Raw genomic sequence first — 17060 nt, forward strand, 5'->3', positions numbered from 1 at the left:
ATTATTTGATCAAGAAATTGATGATGAAAGTAACCATTAATTGCGTGCCTTCAGTTTTGCCTTACTGTAGATTTTCGGTAGCTTAGCCTTCTTTAGTGTGAAAATGTGATTGATTGTGTCAGTTTACTGTAGCTGCTGGAGATGGGGGTAGTAGTATGTATTCATTGACCAAAAAAAGTTCTTTGTGCATTAATTACGACCCGCTGTTAGAACATATGACTTGAAATACCTTTTTATGTCGGTTTATCAAATACAGATTCTGAACAGGTCCACAGCTTGACTGCTTGGCTCACAGCTTAAAACTTATACTGTAGCTCCCATCATAAACTAGACCGACAGAATAACTGTTTTTACAATAATGTGATTTATTAAGTGACAATGAAGCTGCTGACATCTAGTTATGTGCCATTATGGGAGCATGCTGAATGCACAGGGAGCCGATGTAGAGCACCTGTACAACATAATACAACTTTTATGAATCTTGTATGGTGACGCAGCAACAACTTTAAATTCCCTCAGTGAATCAAGTCATCATGAAGGAACTGTAACAGTTTATGGTGATACACTTCTGGGAAACCAGAATCTCACAGACCATTGATTTCTCAATTTATCAGTTAAACTGGAAATATGGAGACATAAGCTGAAACCATCAATGGGGATGGTTCCCCTTAGTCTGACAGAAATGTTGCTCAAATTCAAATCTTAGCTTTTTGCCAGGTCAGAGAAGCTAGAAAAGTATTCATGTGAGTAATTTGTTCAAATGACAGTCTGTTTTTGTTTCAATTACAAATACTGAGTATTTTATAGCAGTTTATAAATCGGTTTTGAATGTTACTCCAGCTCATAAACGGACATGCAGATACATTGTGATTTATGTTTTTAATAAAAATAAAAAGATGACAGTATAGAAAAATGCTCAGCAATATGAACCTAAACATTGCATTGCATAATAACACAATGGCCCCATTATACTTTGCAGAAATGTTGATCAGTGCTCATCAAGCAAAACACACAAAAGACAGCAATTTAACTAAGTTACATTTTGGCTTAGTCACAAACACTGCTAACACAAACATCACACTTCCAGCTGAGCTAGCAGATGTTTAATGGTAAAAACAGAAAAATGTAACATTGCCTACATATTCATCTGATCCAACTACTTTTTACAGTTAATCAGTTAATCATCTGACATGTTGAGCAAGTGAACAACAGCCTCATTCCTGTCATTGACATTATAGGTCAGAATAAAAATTTGTTTGTGTAAATCAGCATCTATACATTACATTTAACTCAGCTGACGGATACTTCCTGCAATAAATGATAAGTGTTAAGTTAGAGGTCATACATTTAAACAAAATCGCTGAACAAAGGCAATGTAAACTGTCACAGTATTCACATAATTAGTGCATTGAAAACTATAACAGCTGCTCTCCACAGGGCACTGGGACATTATTCATGTTAAAACAGACAAGACTCAAAATACACAAATGGATGAATCGGTTAGTGGTTATCTATTTGGAGACACAGAATTTAAAGTTAGTGAGTCGGTGTAGGTTCAGTAGTGTTAACAGAAGGCCTCCATAAAGTGGACAACAATAACATCATATGAACATGTGTTACACGTCCCAACATAAAAAAAAAAAATATAGAAAAATATGATTTTGCAGACAAGCTGTAATTTTGGCAGCAAACATATGGGCTTCGTTGATTTTAAGTCAGGGTAGGAATTTACATAAAGCCACCTACCAAATGCTAGTAACTGTTTGCTTGTAGCTAATACGTTGGTCCACTGGATACTTAAGCAGATTGTATAGTGTGTAGTGAACCTACTCTGGTAAAATAGTGAAAAAAGCTAGTTGAGGTGTCCTTCAGTACTTTTTGCTGCAAATGGCAGTTTATTTTCTTCCCTTTCTACAATACTAAGCTGAATACAGTGTTGTTTGCCCCAGGGTGCTTTCGTATTCTTCATTTTTAAAGAAAATGACATCCTTCATATAGTACCTCCAGAGGTATTTTGACTGTCATCTTCTATAATCAGCAATTTACAGACCTGGATTAACTGAATTCTTTAAACTATCACTCTAGAGGCTGTAAATAGCTCTCATATTATTAACTTCCATCTATCAACCTCTGTTGGTTAGAAATTCATGGAGGCTGGAGGACAGAAAGCTTCAATGTGCCGAGGTTTACAGCCTCTTTTCTCTTATTCTCCCTGTGTCAGCACGGGAATGTCGATCTCTATGGCAGACATCCGTGAGCGGGTGGAGTAGCGCTGGCCTGCGTAGCTGGATGGGTATCCCTGAGAAGGAGCGTAGCTTTGTGAGGGAGCGTAGCTTTGTGAGGGAGCGTAGCTTTGTGATGGAGCGTAGCTGTAAGCCTGAGTCCCTCCCACCTCAGACCCATACCCATCTGGAGCAGAAATCTGAGACATGTACAACTGCGGTGGTGCGGGGGCAACAACACTTTGTGCGTAGGCCTGAGATGGCACATAAGGCTGGGCGTCGATCACCGTGGGAGGATAGGTTTGTGGTGGGAAGGGCTGAGGGCCATACACTGGGGAAGGAGGATATCCGTTGGCAGTGAGAGGCTGGCTGGACAGAGATGTTGGCATGGAGGGCAGGGGCAACCAGAACGGTGAAGGCAACTTCTTACACATACAGTACCACATGAACATCAGCAGTGCAGCCAGCATCAGTCCTCCAGAGCAGCCTATTGATACATATACGGCAAACCCATCAGAGAAAATATTGTCATATCTGATGTTCAGCTCCTTAGTGCGGAAGAGGAACCACACTGAAGGTGCAATGGCGATAGCACCACCCAGGAACAAGAACATCCCGGCCACCAGGTGACAGCCGGCACTGTTAACCAGGAATCTGATAGTTTTTATGTCTGGTTCAGGCTTGTCTGAGCAGCAGCAGGTCTTACACATCCCAGCCATACACAGTAGCAACGCTAGTGAGCCGAACAGCAGGCCTGCAGGCAGACAGAACTGCAGGAGCCGCAGATCCAGCTGGTCGACTTTAGAGTACCACTGGAAATGTGAGAGAGCATGATTTCTGTTAGGACAATTTAGAGAATAAAAGTAAAAACAAAGGGTAGCAAATTGCTCAAAGTAATACCTCTGAATCATAGTAGTAGCATCCTGAATAACCATCCTGTTTCACACATTTAGCCCACAGCCCATCATATACGCTGATATTCTTGGCGTTGCGATTGTAGGTGACGAGCCTTGTTACACGCCACTGCGGGATTATCGCTGACACAGCAAGCCCTCCTACAGACACGAAGGCAACGATGAAGGCAAAAGCATTTGTGGCGTGGATGTTCCGGCACGACATGGCTGCTGGTGCTGACAGGAACTGAGGCCACAAGGAGAGTTCCTGTTTGAACGGATGAAGTGAGGAAATCAGACAAAAAAAAAAACTAGCTGGTCACTGCCCTGGGAATTAATGAGGCCTTCATACAATTTTTAACACATTTCTTCTGTGTACAAAACTCCTGATCACGGAGAAAAAGGCATAGTTATACAAGTTTATCTGAATGGCCCCATTACTACTGAAGCAATCTAACTGTGCCACAGACTGACCTAGCTATGGGCAAACCCCCCTGTATTTCTATTCACCACAGTGTAGTTGACCCAATATCTGCTGTCCCCGAGAAACAATGCTCTCATTTCATTAGCAAACAAAGTGGGAATGACTTGATGGCTGAGGTTGCAGAGCAAGAGTGTCTATTCTGCAGTACATTGCATAGTCTGTACAGCTACACAATAAACAATTGAATTACACACTTGAGCCTTTCTATAGGTGACAGCATTCAACATTGACTGACCATGGTAATGCATCTTGATTTTTAGAAACTCATATATGCTTTCACATCATTGTGTCTTGGTTGCTGCAACCTGTTGAGTTCAGATTTAAGACAAAAAAAATCACTCCTTTGGCTGTTGCCAAACGAAGCTGCTTTAGTAGGTAGGCTTTTTGTAGTGATGGCTCCTCAGCTCTGGAGCTCCTTGTGTGAGGATGAGAGGCTTACAGAGTCTGCCACATCCTTTAAATCTTTACGATCATTTTTTATAAGCCTGTTATTTTCTTGCCCCAGGTTTTATTCGCCCAGTTGTAATATGGCTTATCTGTTACATCTGTTTATTTTGCTCTCTTTGTCTTATTTTACTGTTATGTATGTTTAATTTTTGTACTTTTAGTTTTCAGATTTTGTTTAATTATAGTTGTTAGTAATGATTTCATCTTGATTTACCCATCTAATATAGATGTAAATGACTAAAATCTATCAGACGAGGTTAGTGATGAATGAGTCAATAAATCTGTCTGATACATCACCCAAAACTAAGTATTGAAGTCCAATTTTGTGATTAACGTTACACCATAACTGAGCGATAATGGGTATTTAGGAATCTATTATTACAATCAACAGCTTTCCAGACAGCCTAGCCCACTAAGCTAACTATCTGGGTGGTTTTAGCAGCTACACAGGTTAACTCTGTTAGCCCGTGAGGTGTGTTATCATTTGTACCTCAATTAGCAGTAATTATTAATAGCGGCATATATCAACAATTGTGTTCGCTAAAATAGATCACCTGAATACGAAAAAAAGAACGATGGCTCAATAACTTGCATTCAACGCTGTCTTTTTCGTTACATTAGCCAGCTAGCTGATAGCTAGCATAGAAAGCTAGCATAGAAAGCTAGCATTACAGCAACCTGTTGCGTCCTGAATACCTAGATATGAAGCTAAAGGACGGCAACTACATGGGATACAGACTACAGTACCGTATATTTCCAGCGGTTCAATCGTGTTCAGAGCGAAGGCGGTGGCATTTCAGCTTGGTCCTCTTTCACCGACTTCAACTCAGACCAGTGTCTTTTCACTAAAGTACAGTAGATACGAACGTAAACAGGATGTGGCCTCAGATGAGCAGGAGCGATTCCCCCCTCAGTGCTGTCTTACAGGTGGTTAAACCTTGCTGTGCTGTTGTTCTTGAGCACCAATATCGAATAGTATGTTTCCTGAAATTATTTCCTATACACAGATATACATAGAGCATATAGGATAGCCAATAAAATTAGAGTAAATAAAAATAAATGTGTGTATATATATGTGTGCTGTATGTATGTATGTATAAATTTACTCTGCCTAAAATAGCACAACACAATAAATAAAAAATATCAAGTGTCCAAACGTAGATTAAACAGATTAAAATACATTACCAATCGGACATAGGTCGTTCTGCTATTGATATTCAGGTACAGTTGCAAACTTATTCTAATGTGTTTCTGTCCAGTTATTTGTACAATCATTTTCCCTTCTCATATACTTTGCTCTGAGTGTGACATAACAATACAGCTCTGAAGGGGATGTGTGTGTGTGTGTGTGTGTGTGTGTGTGTGTGTAGTAATAATAAAATTGACATTCTGCCCAATTAATATACAGGTCACAAATACAGATTAGTGGTTGCTGATCAAACAAGCAGCTTGAATGCACAGTAAATATGGTTCAGTTAAATGAACGTCTGAACTTGGACAAGAAAAAAATTAATTTAAATTTGGACTAATGTACAGTGTATGTTGTACTAATTTTGTGGTGGTGATGGTGACTTCTGTCAACCTTGATGCTGAGATCTTTCAAGTGAGTGTAGTAATTTAATTGTGCACTATGTAGGAAAATAAATTAAAGTCTGCATATCCAACAACTGAATTTGGTTGAGTTCCTCTTTTTGTGTCTTCCAGGGAGATGTCCACATTCACATGATATATAAATCTGCAGGGCAAGAAGGATTTAACCATCTCCTCAATGGTAAGATGGTGACTGAATACTTGAGGAAGAATTTAATGTGTGATTAATGTAGATAGAAGTGAAATAACTATTTGGTTTTGTGATGTGCATTTACTCATGCTAAACATAGAAAGTGCATCAACTGTTTTGGAAGCTCATCCTGAATGTTGATCATGATGATAATAATAAATGTCTCTTTTCCCAAGGTGATCTGCCAGAGCCCCCTTTTCCCAGCCCCCCATTTCCTGGGGCAAAAGTTATTCACAGGAGAAAAAAAAGACAGGTATGACTCTGCTGCTGGCACATTAGTTGGAAAATCATCATCATTAGCAGGTGGATGCTGACGGACTCATACTGACTTCACTTTGTGTTATGTACATGAGTATGTGTGTTTCTGTGAGTGTAAGATGGAGAGATAATTATACTATAATTATGCTTTTTGTCCAGACCTGATTACGCTGTTTCCCACCTGGACGTTTTATGTTAATTCACAAAGCTACAGAGAGAAACTGTTTTCTCACTCTCTTCCCACTCCACAGCGCTCCACCCCCTCTCTCTACTTCTTCTTCTCGTCTTTTTTTTCATGAAATATTTATTACCTTATGAGTAGAGGCAGCTTCCAGCCTCGTCTTTTCTCAGACACAGTCAGATGTCTGCAGCTGTCTGTCTCTCAGGCATCAGAGCTGCTCTCATCTTTATTTGGAATTAAGAGAACAAACACACCTGGTTTAGCTTTACAAAGTTCATCCTTATTGATTTGTCGTCCCTTTTCTTTTCTTGGTGACGCAGGAGACATGAGGTGATCTTTGTGTTTACTGTGTGTGCTCTTCTGAAATTCTCTTTGATGTGCAAAGTCTTGGTTAAAGGAAGCTGAGAAAAGGGCGTCTGTGTCTGTTTATATGATGAAACTAAACTGTGTTGTTTCTTCTCAGGCCCCACGTGTGTCACGCAGTGTCGAGGATGAGACCAAATACATTGAGTTGATGGTGATCAATGACCATTTAATGGTAAGCTTTTGACTACATATGGTCTGAATGCACAGTTATGACACTCTAAAATGATAAAATACTTCTACTATTGCTGTGTATTTACGCTGCTAAAATAATTCCCTGTATTCTGTCATGTTAAGATTCACTATATTTAATGGTTTTATATTCCATTTTGTTTGATAACCCTATGAAATGATTTTTATTAAGAGATTTATAAAAAATTCATCACAGCTAAGACAGAAAACATTTTCATTTTTGTTATGTTAACTGATTAACAGATATCTACATTTAAAGGATAAGGCTGGTAATATACAATATTTTTCAGCTCTCATAAAAAGACTATTACCCCATCTCTTGGTACTTTCCAACTTTTCTTACTCTATGGCACTTGGCCATAAACTCATTTGTTACTGACTGTAAATTTCTAAAAATGTGTCATAATATATTTCTTTTTTTAAGAGAGGCCTAACAATTTCCTTAAACAGCTGGGCACTAAACAGTTATGTTTAGTGGTCGTTTTGTTTTTGGACAACAATTGAGGTTGATGACACCTGGAAAAAAAAATGTATGAAGCGTTTGCTCCAAAGGCAATACTCATTTTTGTTTGTGGTCTTTTCATGGGATTTGTTCATAAGAAAAATATAGAATATCTCTTGGCTTGTGCTTTAAATTGCTGAGAGCTTAGTGCAGGATGCTGGGTGGGCCGAGAGTCAACAATATAAAAGTTCTTGCACTCTCGAGTCACTCCTAAAACTACCTATGTTGTGCATAAAAGAGAAAATGTTTTGCTCCAAATGTGCCTGACTAAGATCCTCTGGGACCGATTTTGTTTTATACACAGTGACATTGATATTTGGAGCAAATCAAATGTGCAGACACTGCTTCTTTTATACATTTAAATGGCTTGAAATGAATTTGTTCCAGATTATGGATCCCACTTTTATTTGTTTCCCCTCCATCCCTCTGCGTCTCTCTCTGTCTCTCTCTCCAGTATAAGAAGCATCGGCTTTCCATTGGGCAGACGAATAACTATGCTAAGTCAGTGGTCAATATGGCTGACATGGTAAGAATTGTATTGATCCTCTTCTTGGAAAGCTTGCCACAAGCACTCCCAGGTATTGGGACATTGTACTGATTTCTCATTTAACCAACCTCACCCGCTCCATTTAAAACCTCCTCTGGCTCATAATATGCTGCGAGCAGCCATTAACCAGCCTTCACAGTCACGAGTTTTCAGGTTTTAGAGGACCGAAGCAGCAGCGGCATTCCAGCAGTACCAAGGTGGATATTTCAATGTTTGATTATTTGTGGCCACATCTGTGTGCTGTGTTACTGAAATCTGACCTGCTTCAGGGTCACGTCTGTAAGCTGATAGGCTGGTGAAGCTGGAGGAAGGTCGTGCTTTTTGTTGTGCCCTTGAAGATGATCATATGAAGCAGTTGCTATTTGGGAAGTACCATTGATTTCCAAGTACAAGCAGACTTCTCTATCCATCCAGTGTGTGCCATGCTCCCACGGCATGGAGGCACATTCCTGGGAAGATTTGGTATGCTAAGTGGTTTTAGCAATCACCTATAAGTTACAGTAAATATAAGTATACAAACAAAATGAATAAAGTTGTAACATCTGTATATACATATTGTAGTTTGGAAAACAAAATGTCACAATTATGGGCTATTTCCCAAATGAATACCTACCGTATACAGAGTGGCAAAAGAAGCCCAAATTGAGCTTTTGATTCCTCTGTACTTGACAAAGACAGTTTGGGTGCGACATGTACTTTTCCTAATGTAATAATGATTTTTTTGACACTTTCACCTTCATCATTTAGCAGCCAGTGTAGAGGCAGACAGGAAACAAAGGCAGAGAGGCGTGACATGCAACTAAAGCGTCTCAAATCATGTAATCAAATCAGGGATGTTGTGGCTTTCAGGGATACCTCCATAATTTGTGTTTAACAGTGTTGCACAGTCACAGTATTTGGGAAACGGCACCTGGACAAGAAACATGTGACTGACACACTGGTGAGTTTAACCTCCCCATAAAAAGTGTTAGAAAAATGTAGTCATAGATTTATATGCATGACCAACATAATGTTAAGAGAAACACAATATGGAGTGAGCACCGCTGCACTGTCTGAAGGTTTTATTGTTTGCTCCACACTAACTGTTTTGGGACAGCTCTTAATATGGTCAACCCACCATGCAAATGCACAAATGGATCCAGAGTGGACAGTGTCACATATCGCTGACTGCTCCCTCTCTGCTCTGCCAGGTTTGACCTGAAATTCGTGGCATTCAGCTTAAATGAAAAAGCTTTGCTCTTGTCCTCTCCTCCAGTGTTTGTCTGGCCAGGAACCCCAATAGATTTCCATCTTATTAAAGCAAACATTATTATTTACCATCCAATCTTCTCCTGCGTTGTCCTTCAGACTGTTGCACTTGTTGACTTTGTCTAGCCACCTGTAATGTGCTGCTGTCTGGTGGCAGGATCATACTGACTGTTGACTGACTGGTGCTGTCATAATGAACAGCTGGAGATGATGATGAATTTGAAACATGCCTGTCAGTGTTAATCGATCAGGGGGATGTCATTTTGTCTTTTTTTTTCCTTTGGTTCTTCCAGTTACAGGAGAACTTTGAACTTATATCTTTACGACTTTTAAAGGATAACGCACTCATATTAATTTTCCATTAATTCCGCAGATCTTCAAGGAGCAGCTTAATACCCGGATTGTGCTGGTTGCCATGGAAACCTGGTCAGCTGACAACAAGTTCAACATTGACGACGACCCGATGGTGACCCTGAGGGAGTTCATGAAGTACAGAAAAGACTTCATCAAGGAGAAATGCGACTCTGTTCACCTCTTCTCGTAAGTCTGAATATCTAACAAGGATTTTCTTGTGTTCTTGGTGCTCAGCATCTTTTTTTATTAAATGCAGAACTTTCTCGTTTCATCAGAGGGACTCGCTTTCATAGCAGCTGGGGTGGAGCTTCCTACATGGGAGGAGTTTGCTCCCTCACTAAAGGAGGTGGGGTGAATGAGGTGAGTCCTTAACCACAAATTAATGATTTAAAATCCCCCAACATCCTGTCAGCAAGAACAATAATAGTTATTGTCAGTTGTCCATTAGAGAAGAATACATTATACACTATAGTTTCATTTTTGTAGCCATTTAGTTTGTTATTCCACTTCATATATCAGTCCAATTATTTAAAATTTTTACTTTAAAGGGAGATGCCTCTGTAAGCTCTTTTGTAACACAAGCTCTTCTCACCAGACTGATCTAATATTCCTTTTATTCTCTGGCTCCTGCTGTTTCTCTCTTTGGTCTCTGTCTCTCTCTCTGTCTTGTTTCATCAGTACGGGAAAACAGATGAGATGGCAATAACCCTCGCTCAGTCTCTTGGACAGAACATTGGCATCTTCTCTGACAAGAAGAGGATCCTCAATGGTACGTAGTTAAACCTTAATGTCTCTTGTTAATTTTATAACACACAATTTTTTTTTCAGCCTCCTCCTTGCAATAAAAAGATATTTATGCGTTTGTTTTGTCCAGGTGAATGCAAGTGTGATGATCGATGGTCAGGCTGTATCATGGATGATGTTGGGTAAGTTACTTTTAAATTACAATTTCTTCATCAAGACAGAAACGGTTCTTAAAGACACAATGATCCTCTTTCACAGATGCTGGTGACACAATATGTGTCATCAGTTTCTTGAACTAATTTTATGACGAAACTCCTACTGGGATCAAACCGTTGTCTGTTAAACTGTATTTGAATAGGATTTGTGGTTTGGAGTGGATATGCAGGCATTACTTTTTCATCAGTGTCATCACAGTTTTTCCCAAGAGTTGGATACAATGCTGTAGTTTGGCTTTAGTGCTAATATCACACTTTGTCCAAATCCCTGAAAAAATGTTTGTATATCCATGTGCTGTATTTATCTGATTTTTATTTTAAATGGATATCTGTTGTCACCAAACATTTGCATAAAATCTGACCTAAAAGTAGTTGACATTAAACACTCATCATGCCCTCTCCAAACTTGAGACTGTGGACAGTTTGCATTCAAAATCCGACCACAAATAAATGTGGCAACTAAAACTAATTTCCTGTGTATTTTGAGGTAATTAAAGGTTGACTTGATGTTAAAATCTGTATGAACTGGATAACCTAAATGTGGGTTAGCAGTAGATTATGTGGATCCCTAAAATTACTTCTAAATATTCTTTTATTCATCAGTATAAATATGCTGATATAAACATTTCCTTGCCCCGGAGTGTTATTGTAGTGCTGTAATGAATCACTAGGTGTCAGTGTGTGTTTATTTTCTGTATGGTATCATCTTGTTTATATAACTTCATTGGGCTCTTCGCAGTAGAAATGTTATATAATTTGATGCTTGCTAAGATTAGGAAATAAGTGTTAAATCAGTCTGTATGTTTCTTTGCTTGCTTGGCATTGTGCCACTGAGCATAAGGATGTGATTGGGTGTGTTGTGTGTGTGTGTAAGAGGCACTGTGATGTGTGTTCGTGTGTGTATACCCCTCTTCTTAAATACTTTTCACGTTCCCCCTCTATCCCGAATGGGACAGCAGGTGAGCAGAAGCTTGGCTAGAACGTTGCCTGTGCTGTTTTGAACCAACTGGCTGCCTCGGAGGGGTTGTCAGTCATCACAACCTTTCCCATTTCATCCAGCAGCACCAGCCACTGTGGCCCCAGCTTCTCTTTTGATTCAAATGATATGAACAAATACAGTTTGATGTCTCTTTATTGTACACTGGCTGTATTTTTCATTATCATTTTTTACGATTTCACTTTATGTGTATCCTTCAGTTTTTGGCCGATGTCACCGGCTGATCAACCTAGAAAATTTTATTAATTTGGTTATTCTGATTGTTAGGCTCCTTCTCCTTCCTGCCCTTTGAAAGTTAGGACTTCTCATCAGTTCCTTTCGTCCATGTCTAACCGATTGAAACAGTCTGCAATGTCATTCTCATCTTAGACCAATATTTGTCTACCTCATTTCCCTGTAACAACAGTACACTCCCTTGACACTCCCTGTCCAGATCCTGCTCTATTGGGTTACCATAATTAACCTGCTATGAGATCATGGGGTCACATGACAGAGGACAGGTCACTCTGTGCTCTTTTGAGCCTGTCCTCTGTGAATGGATCTGGCCCAGATCTGTATTCTCTAAAGTAAAGTCAATGGTATTTCAGACACTTGTATTCAATGAGCAACCTCAGTCATGTCCATTGACGAAAGTTTCTTTTTTCCCTCAGCACCTGCATGTCTGATCTACCTAACCTGACTACTACTAACTATTTTCACTTTTTTTTCACAGGGTTTAGCTGTGTGTCTGTGTGAGAGTTGATTTGTTTGTTCATATAGAGTGTGTGTGTATTCATACGCAGTGTGTTTGTGGCAGCTTATTATGAGCATCTTAAATTCTAATTAAATTGAATATAAACTTGTCAGAGAGCGCAGTCCTTAGAGAAAAGAGATGCACAATTTATTTTTTGAATGTGCATAATGGTTGGGTTAGGATTCTGAATTGTTTTATATATTTTGTTTTGTTTCCTTTGTTTTCTTCTTGTGAAAGAATGGATGTTGCCATTATCAAACCAGGACAAAATATGTATTTAAAAGGCATAATTGGTGCAACATTACAAAACTAAATAGAACAGAGATGGTGGAGACATGAAGCACAGTTTGGCAGTAGCAGAGACAACTAAATGATAGTGGTCTGTGTGTATAAACACTGCCATGTCTTCTGATCGCCACTAAGGGGTGATGGGCTGAATGAGTGAGTGAAGGGAGAAAGAAATGATTTAAGATGTTAGTGCTACACACACTTTATGAAATGAATCTGTTTTACAGGCAAATAATTACAGCAGTATCTGTGTTTTAATCTTTTGGAATACATATTTTGATCCCTGTGTGTACTGTGAAATGAAAAAGTTTTTATCGTGGCTGAATATTAGTCCACATGGTAACTTCTTTTGCTGACCAGTGAACCATTCAAGCACGTTTCATCTTTGTCGCACCCCTTATTACTATTTAAAAAGAGATGAACACTACAAGATTTTGATAAGATTCAACCCTGGCGCAAATAAATCAAAGACGCAAAGCCCACAGACAGCTGGGACAACTTTAAACCTGATTCATTTTGGAAATCTTTCTCAGATATTGTAGTGTACTTCATCCACCATCAAAGCATCATTACTGTGTCCTTATACAACCATCATCTCTGTAGGTGGCTTCATTTAGTCACCTGACATATGAAGTAGCAACAACCTCTCACAGCCCCTGACTCTCACCGAGACTCACTGTTATTGCATTGTCTCCTGTGTCAGTCCTGATGACTATCCCAGCCACTCGAGTTAAACATGTGCCGGCAGCATAATCAACATTAAGCCTGACAGAGCAGCAGTGGATAATAATATTTAAGTGCTGCTCAGGTTTGGGTCGATATCATTAAAAGCATCAGAGTGAACACAGTGCATTTGATTGTAATGGACTTGGACAAATACTTCACATGCTAATTGGGCTCCAGATGGATGTATAATCAAGCTGTGCTTTATATTTTTACTGTAAGTGAACCAAAGCAATCAGATTGCACATTTAAGAGTTATTGTCACCATCAGTAGAGTTTGATTTCTGTTCTGAGAATCTCTGAAAATGTGATAAAAAAAAAATTGAGGTGATCCTTTTTAGGGGCACATAATCAAATGATAAATGCAATAACAGTTCAAAAGTGAATCATTCACAGTATTCGGGTTCACTTCCAGGACAAATTCACAATGCATCTTAGAGCCATCTACACTTGACAGATATCTCCATACGTGTTTTCACAGTCTTAGCTATACTGTCTATCTGCCTCCATGTTGTAGTAAGGATCTCCTCTGAACTGTGAGTATGGTAAACCTGTCATACAACATGAACTATTTTATGGTATGGTGTCTCCTGTAAGAAATACTAACTTTATTAAACCTGACAAATCTGCTTTGGTATTGCCTGTAGCCCTGAAATTAAATGTGAGGAATGAAAAGTCATTTTGTGTGGGTAAAAAGGTTTAAAACTACATTTTTCTTTCATGCCAGTTACTAAGCGTTTTGTCCTGTAGTGTCTTTTTGGGAGCAAGCCCTCTCGCTCTCAGTATTATCTGAGGGTCCTGCCTGGGCTATATCCACAGTAACTGCATAATATGGTTGTGTTGAACAGTTTCTACCTGCCCAAGAGGTTCTCCGACTGCAACGTGGAGGAGTTCCACAATTTCCTGAACAGCGGCGGAGGATCGTGTCTGTTCAACAAACCTCTGAAGGTAAGTCACACACACGCACCTATTTAAAGGAGTTTTTCTCAGTACTTTGAATGTTAATTCTGCCCTTTTCCCACTCAGCTGTTAGACCCTCCAGTCTGTGGAAACAGCTTCGTGGAGCCAGGAGAGGAGTGTGACTGTGGCAGCCCAGCGGTGAGTTTCAGTCCTGGAGATGTTTCCTAAAGGGTTAACTTGATAAATTTCCCAACAACAACAAAACCACCTTCTGTGTCATACATTGATGGGAGGTAATTTAAACTAATGAAGTGATTTCACTGGAGAAATCAAAGAGCTGTATAGTGTTAACAGCAATTGCCCCTGAACAACAACATTATGGTGGGGGAAGCATACACATTTAGAGCTACACAAAAGCAGCACTTAACTGCTAAAACGTCTTTGCAGCAACAGTGGGTTCTTGAAAAGGATGTTGCTAGAAATAAGAAACAGAATTTAATTCGTGAACAAGCGTGGGATATTTTGAGTCAGGGCAAAGGCTGGATTTAAAAACTTAACTCTTAAAGTCGATAAAAATCAATTAAAGGTATGTAAACAGTATTTTTATCTTTGTTTATTTCTGTCTGCATATCGAATAAACAAGTTTGGGTGTGTATAAGTATATGGATTTATTATATGGATAAGTATCTGTTTACATGTGTGTGTATGTTTGCAAGTTGAAATGCGTGTCAGGAAATGTACTCTTTGATGCAATAACACACTTAAGATACAATGGGAAGCTTTTTATTTTATTTCCTTTATTTTTTTTTTTAATTCATGTCTTATGTTTTTTCTCATCTTATTTGCGTGTTGTTCTAATTTTGTATGTACCCCTTTGACCTATGTGTAATAAGATAAAAAAGTGATTGCATGATAGTTTGTCTGAAGAGACCTCTGTTTGAATTGATTATATGAGATAAGATGATGATTTACGTGAAAGACAACTGGCATCAAAACAAGACCACTGAGAACAGTTTGTTTTGTCTTTTAGGAGTGTGCCAAAGAGGGGGATAACTGCTGCAAGAAGTGCACCCTGACTCAAGGCTCGAAGTGTAGCGATGGACTCTGCTGCAACAACTGTCAGGTACAAGAGGGTTCACAACTTTATATATATATTACCCAAAAGTTAAGTTACAGTTGGGACTGCCTATTAATGCTATTAAATCCTTTAATTTGAATTGCAGGCATATCCGATAAATATTGGGTAAACACAAATGTTTAGCACAGATGGTTTGGTGAAAGATGAAACATTACAATCACTCTCAGAGCCTGTGTAATCTTTATTGTTTGCTGCCGCAGATGGAGTTCACGGGAGTTGTGTGTCGAGATGCAGTGAACGACTGTGACATCCCAGAAAACTGCACAGGCAACTCCAGCCAGGTGAGCATGAGCTTCCCTCACACAGTTTTCTGAAGCCGGAGCTCTGAATTTAATGATCAAAGTGTCACAGGAAACGCATGGCTCGTACAGAAGATCACAGCATCTCTGAAGTTTTGTTTGTTTGTTTTGCAGTGTCCACCAAATGTGCACAAGATGGATGGCTACACATGTGAAAAGGATCAGGTGAGATGTTTGACAGAGGTTATTGGGTTTTACTGTATTTTACATTTAAAAAAAAAAAGGCTGTACTGACAGGTGGCTTTTCTCTCTACAGGGTCGCTGCTTCAATGGAAGGTGTAAAACCAAAGACAGACAGTGCAAGTACATTTGGGGAGAGAGTAAGTCTAATATTCCTATGTAATAAACTTTTCAGAGATAAGCTTCTGCATTGTACATCTTGGAGTTGATTGTGTCCCGCTGCGTCTCCCTCAGAGGCAACAGCGGCTGACAAGTTCTGCTATGAGAAGCTCAACATTGAGGGGACAGAGAAAGGCAACTGTGGGAAGGACAAGGACACATGGATCCAGTGTAACAAACAGTAAGCCAGTCCTCTCTGTGAAGGTAAACTCTGGAATTCTGGGTTATTCTCTTCAGCTGACCTGTGGTTGCACCTTTTGTGTATCAGGGATGTTCACTGTGGATACCTGCTGTGCTCCAACATCTCACCTGCGCCGCGACTCGGAGAGCTGCAGGGAGGGCTGACCTCTTTCTCCGTAGCCCGACACAGCGCTTCTCTCGACTGCAGGTACACATCATTGAGGAAAAACACTCCCTGCAATACTCAAAGCCCAAACCAGCAGCCTAAAAAAAGACTGCTGGTTATGCATCTTCAACCTCTGGACTACTTTGTTCCCTGGTTCTTCTTTTTTTAGCAGTAAAAATACTGTACACAGCTTGGCAAAAGCAAACAGTATGAATTGAAATCAGAATGTTTACAGTGTTACTATAATTAAGTTTGAAATGAAATGACTCATCTAAAACATCATTGTTGGGTTTTGGTGTCAGTTGCTTGGGATGAGGAAGAACAGGCATCTTTCCAAACTCACTATTTCTCTAAATTCACCTGCCAAAAAAAAGCCTAACTGAATGTTCTCATCGATAGTTTTGTCGGTTCATAATTTCCATTATACTGGGGCATGGAGGAAATTACTGCATAGATGAAACTGGTCGAAGGACATTGGGTAAAATAAATTACACCCCAACAAAATAACTTTTGGGGTGCTCTCAACACATCAGATTGTTTGAACTCTCAGACAGTGGCCATGCAGGTCACATTTACCTTAACAGAAGATAATGTTTGCCATATGAAGAGATGTGTAAGTGACTCCGTCATATTTGTTGTTCAGTGGTGCTCATGTGCTGATCGATGGAGACACTGACCTGGGATACGTCGAGGATGGGACGGCCTGCGGGACGGACCGCATCTGTTTCAATCACAAATGTCTACCCATCCAACAGTTCAACTTCAGCACTTGCCCTGGGACCACTGACAAGACCATCTGCTCTGGACATGGGGTACACACATACACTCAGATGCGCACACACACACACACACACACACACACACACA

At 39.6% G+C, this 17060-nt stretch overlaps 2 protein-coding genes across 2 annotated transcripts in view; one reads left to right on the top strand and one right to left on the bottom strand.

The window, feature by feature from the left end:
• Window positions 1-17005, top strand: part of adam22 (ADAM metallopeptidase domain 22) — a gene marked incomplete at its 3' end in the record, with an annotated part of 52705 nt that extends 35700 nt beyond the window's left edge. The window contains exons 7-23 of the mRNA XM_023400813.2: window positions 5751-5817; window positions 6003-6079; window positions 6729-6803; window positions 7777-7848; window positions 9491-9657; window positions 9747-9831; window positions 10150-10240; window positions 10346-10397; window positions 14020-14119; window positions 14198-14269; window positions 15102-15194; window positions 15410-15490; window positions 15623-15673; window positions 15765-15828; window positions 15923-16028; window positions 16116-16235; window positions 16837-17005. Of these exons, the coding sequence (XP_023256581.1) occupies window positions 5751-5817; window positions 6003-6079; window positions 6729-6803; window positions 7777-7848; window positions 9491-9657; window positions 9747-9831; window positions 10150-10240; window positions 10346-10397; window positions 14020-14119; window positions 14198-14269; window positions 15102-15194; window positions 15410-15490; window positions 15623-15673; window positions 15765-15828; window positions 15923-16028; window positions 16116-16235; window positions 16837-17005 (1542 nt within the window). The remainder of the gene's footprint in view (window positions 1-5750; window positions 5818-6002; window positions 6080-6728; window positions 6804-7776; window positions 7849-9490; window positions 9658-9746; window positions 9832-10149; window positions 10241-10345; window positions 10398-14019; window positions 14120-14197; window positions 14270-15101; window positions 15195-15409; window positions 15491-15622; window positions 15674-15764; window positions 15829-15922; window positions 16029-16115; window positions 16236-16836) is intronic.
• cldn12 (claudin 12) lies at window positions 861-4943 on the bottom strand. The gene is made up of 3 exons (XM_023400802.2): window positions 4794-4943; window positions 3123-3383; window positions 861-3034 (listed from the first exon to the last, which is right to left on the bottom strand). Exons 2-3 carry the CDS (start codon window positions 3339-3341, stop codon window positions 2204-2206), a joined length of 1050 nt encoding a protein of 349 aa, XP_023256570.1. The 5' UTR covers window positions 3342-3383; window positions 4794-4943; the 3' UTR covers window positions 861-2203.
• Window positions 17006-17060: the final 55 nt, after the last annotated feature.

Source organism: Seriola lalandi, unplaced genomic scaffold (genome assembly GCF_002814215.2).
Source record: "Seriola lalandi dorsalis isolate HSWRI2012SDOR001 ecotype SW California unplaced genomic scaffold, Sedor1 jcf7180002052955, whole genome shotgun sequence".
Classification (NCBI taxonomy): domain Eukaryota; kingdom Metazoa; phylum Chordata; class Actinopteri; order Carangiformes; family Carangidae; genus Seriola; species Seriola lalandi.

Coding starts and splice junctions, on each gene's coding strand:
- cldn12 (XM_023400802.2), bottom strand. CDS start 3,341: ATGTCGTGCCGGAACATCCACGCCACAAATGCTTTTGCCTTCATCGTT. Junction 3,035..3,122: donor GCTACTACTATGATTCAGAG/GTATTACTTTGA, acceptor TCACATTTCCAG/TGGTACTCTAAAGTCGACCA.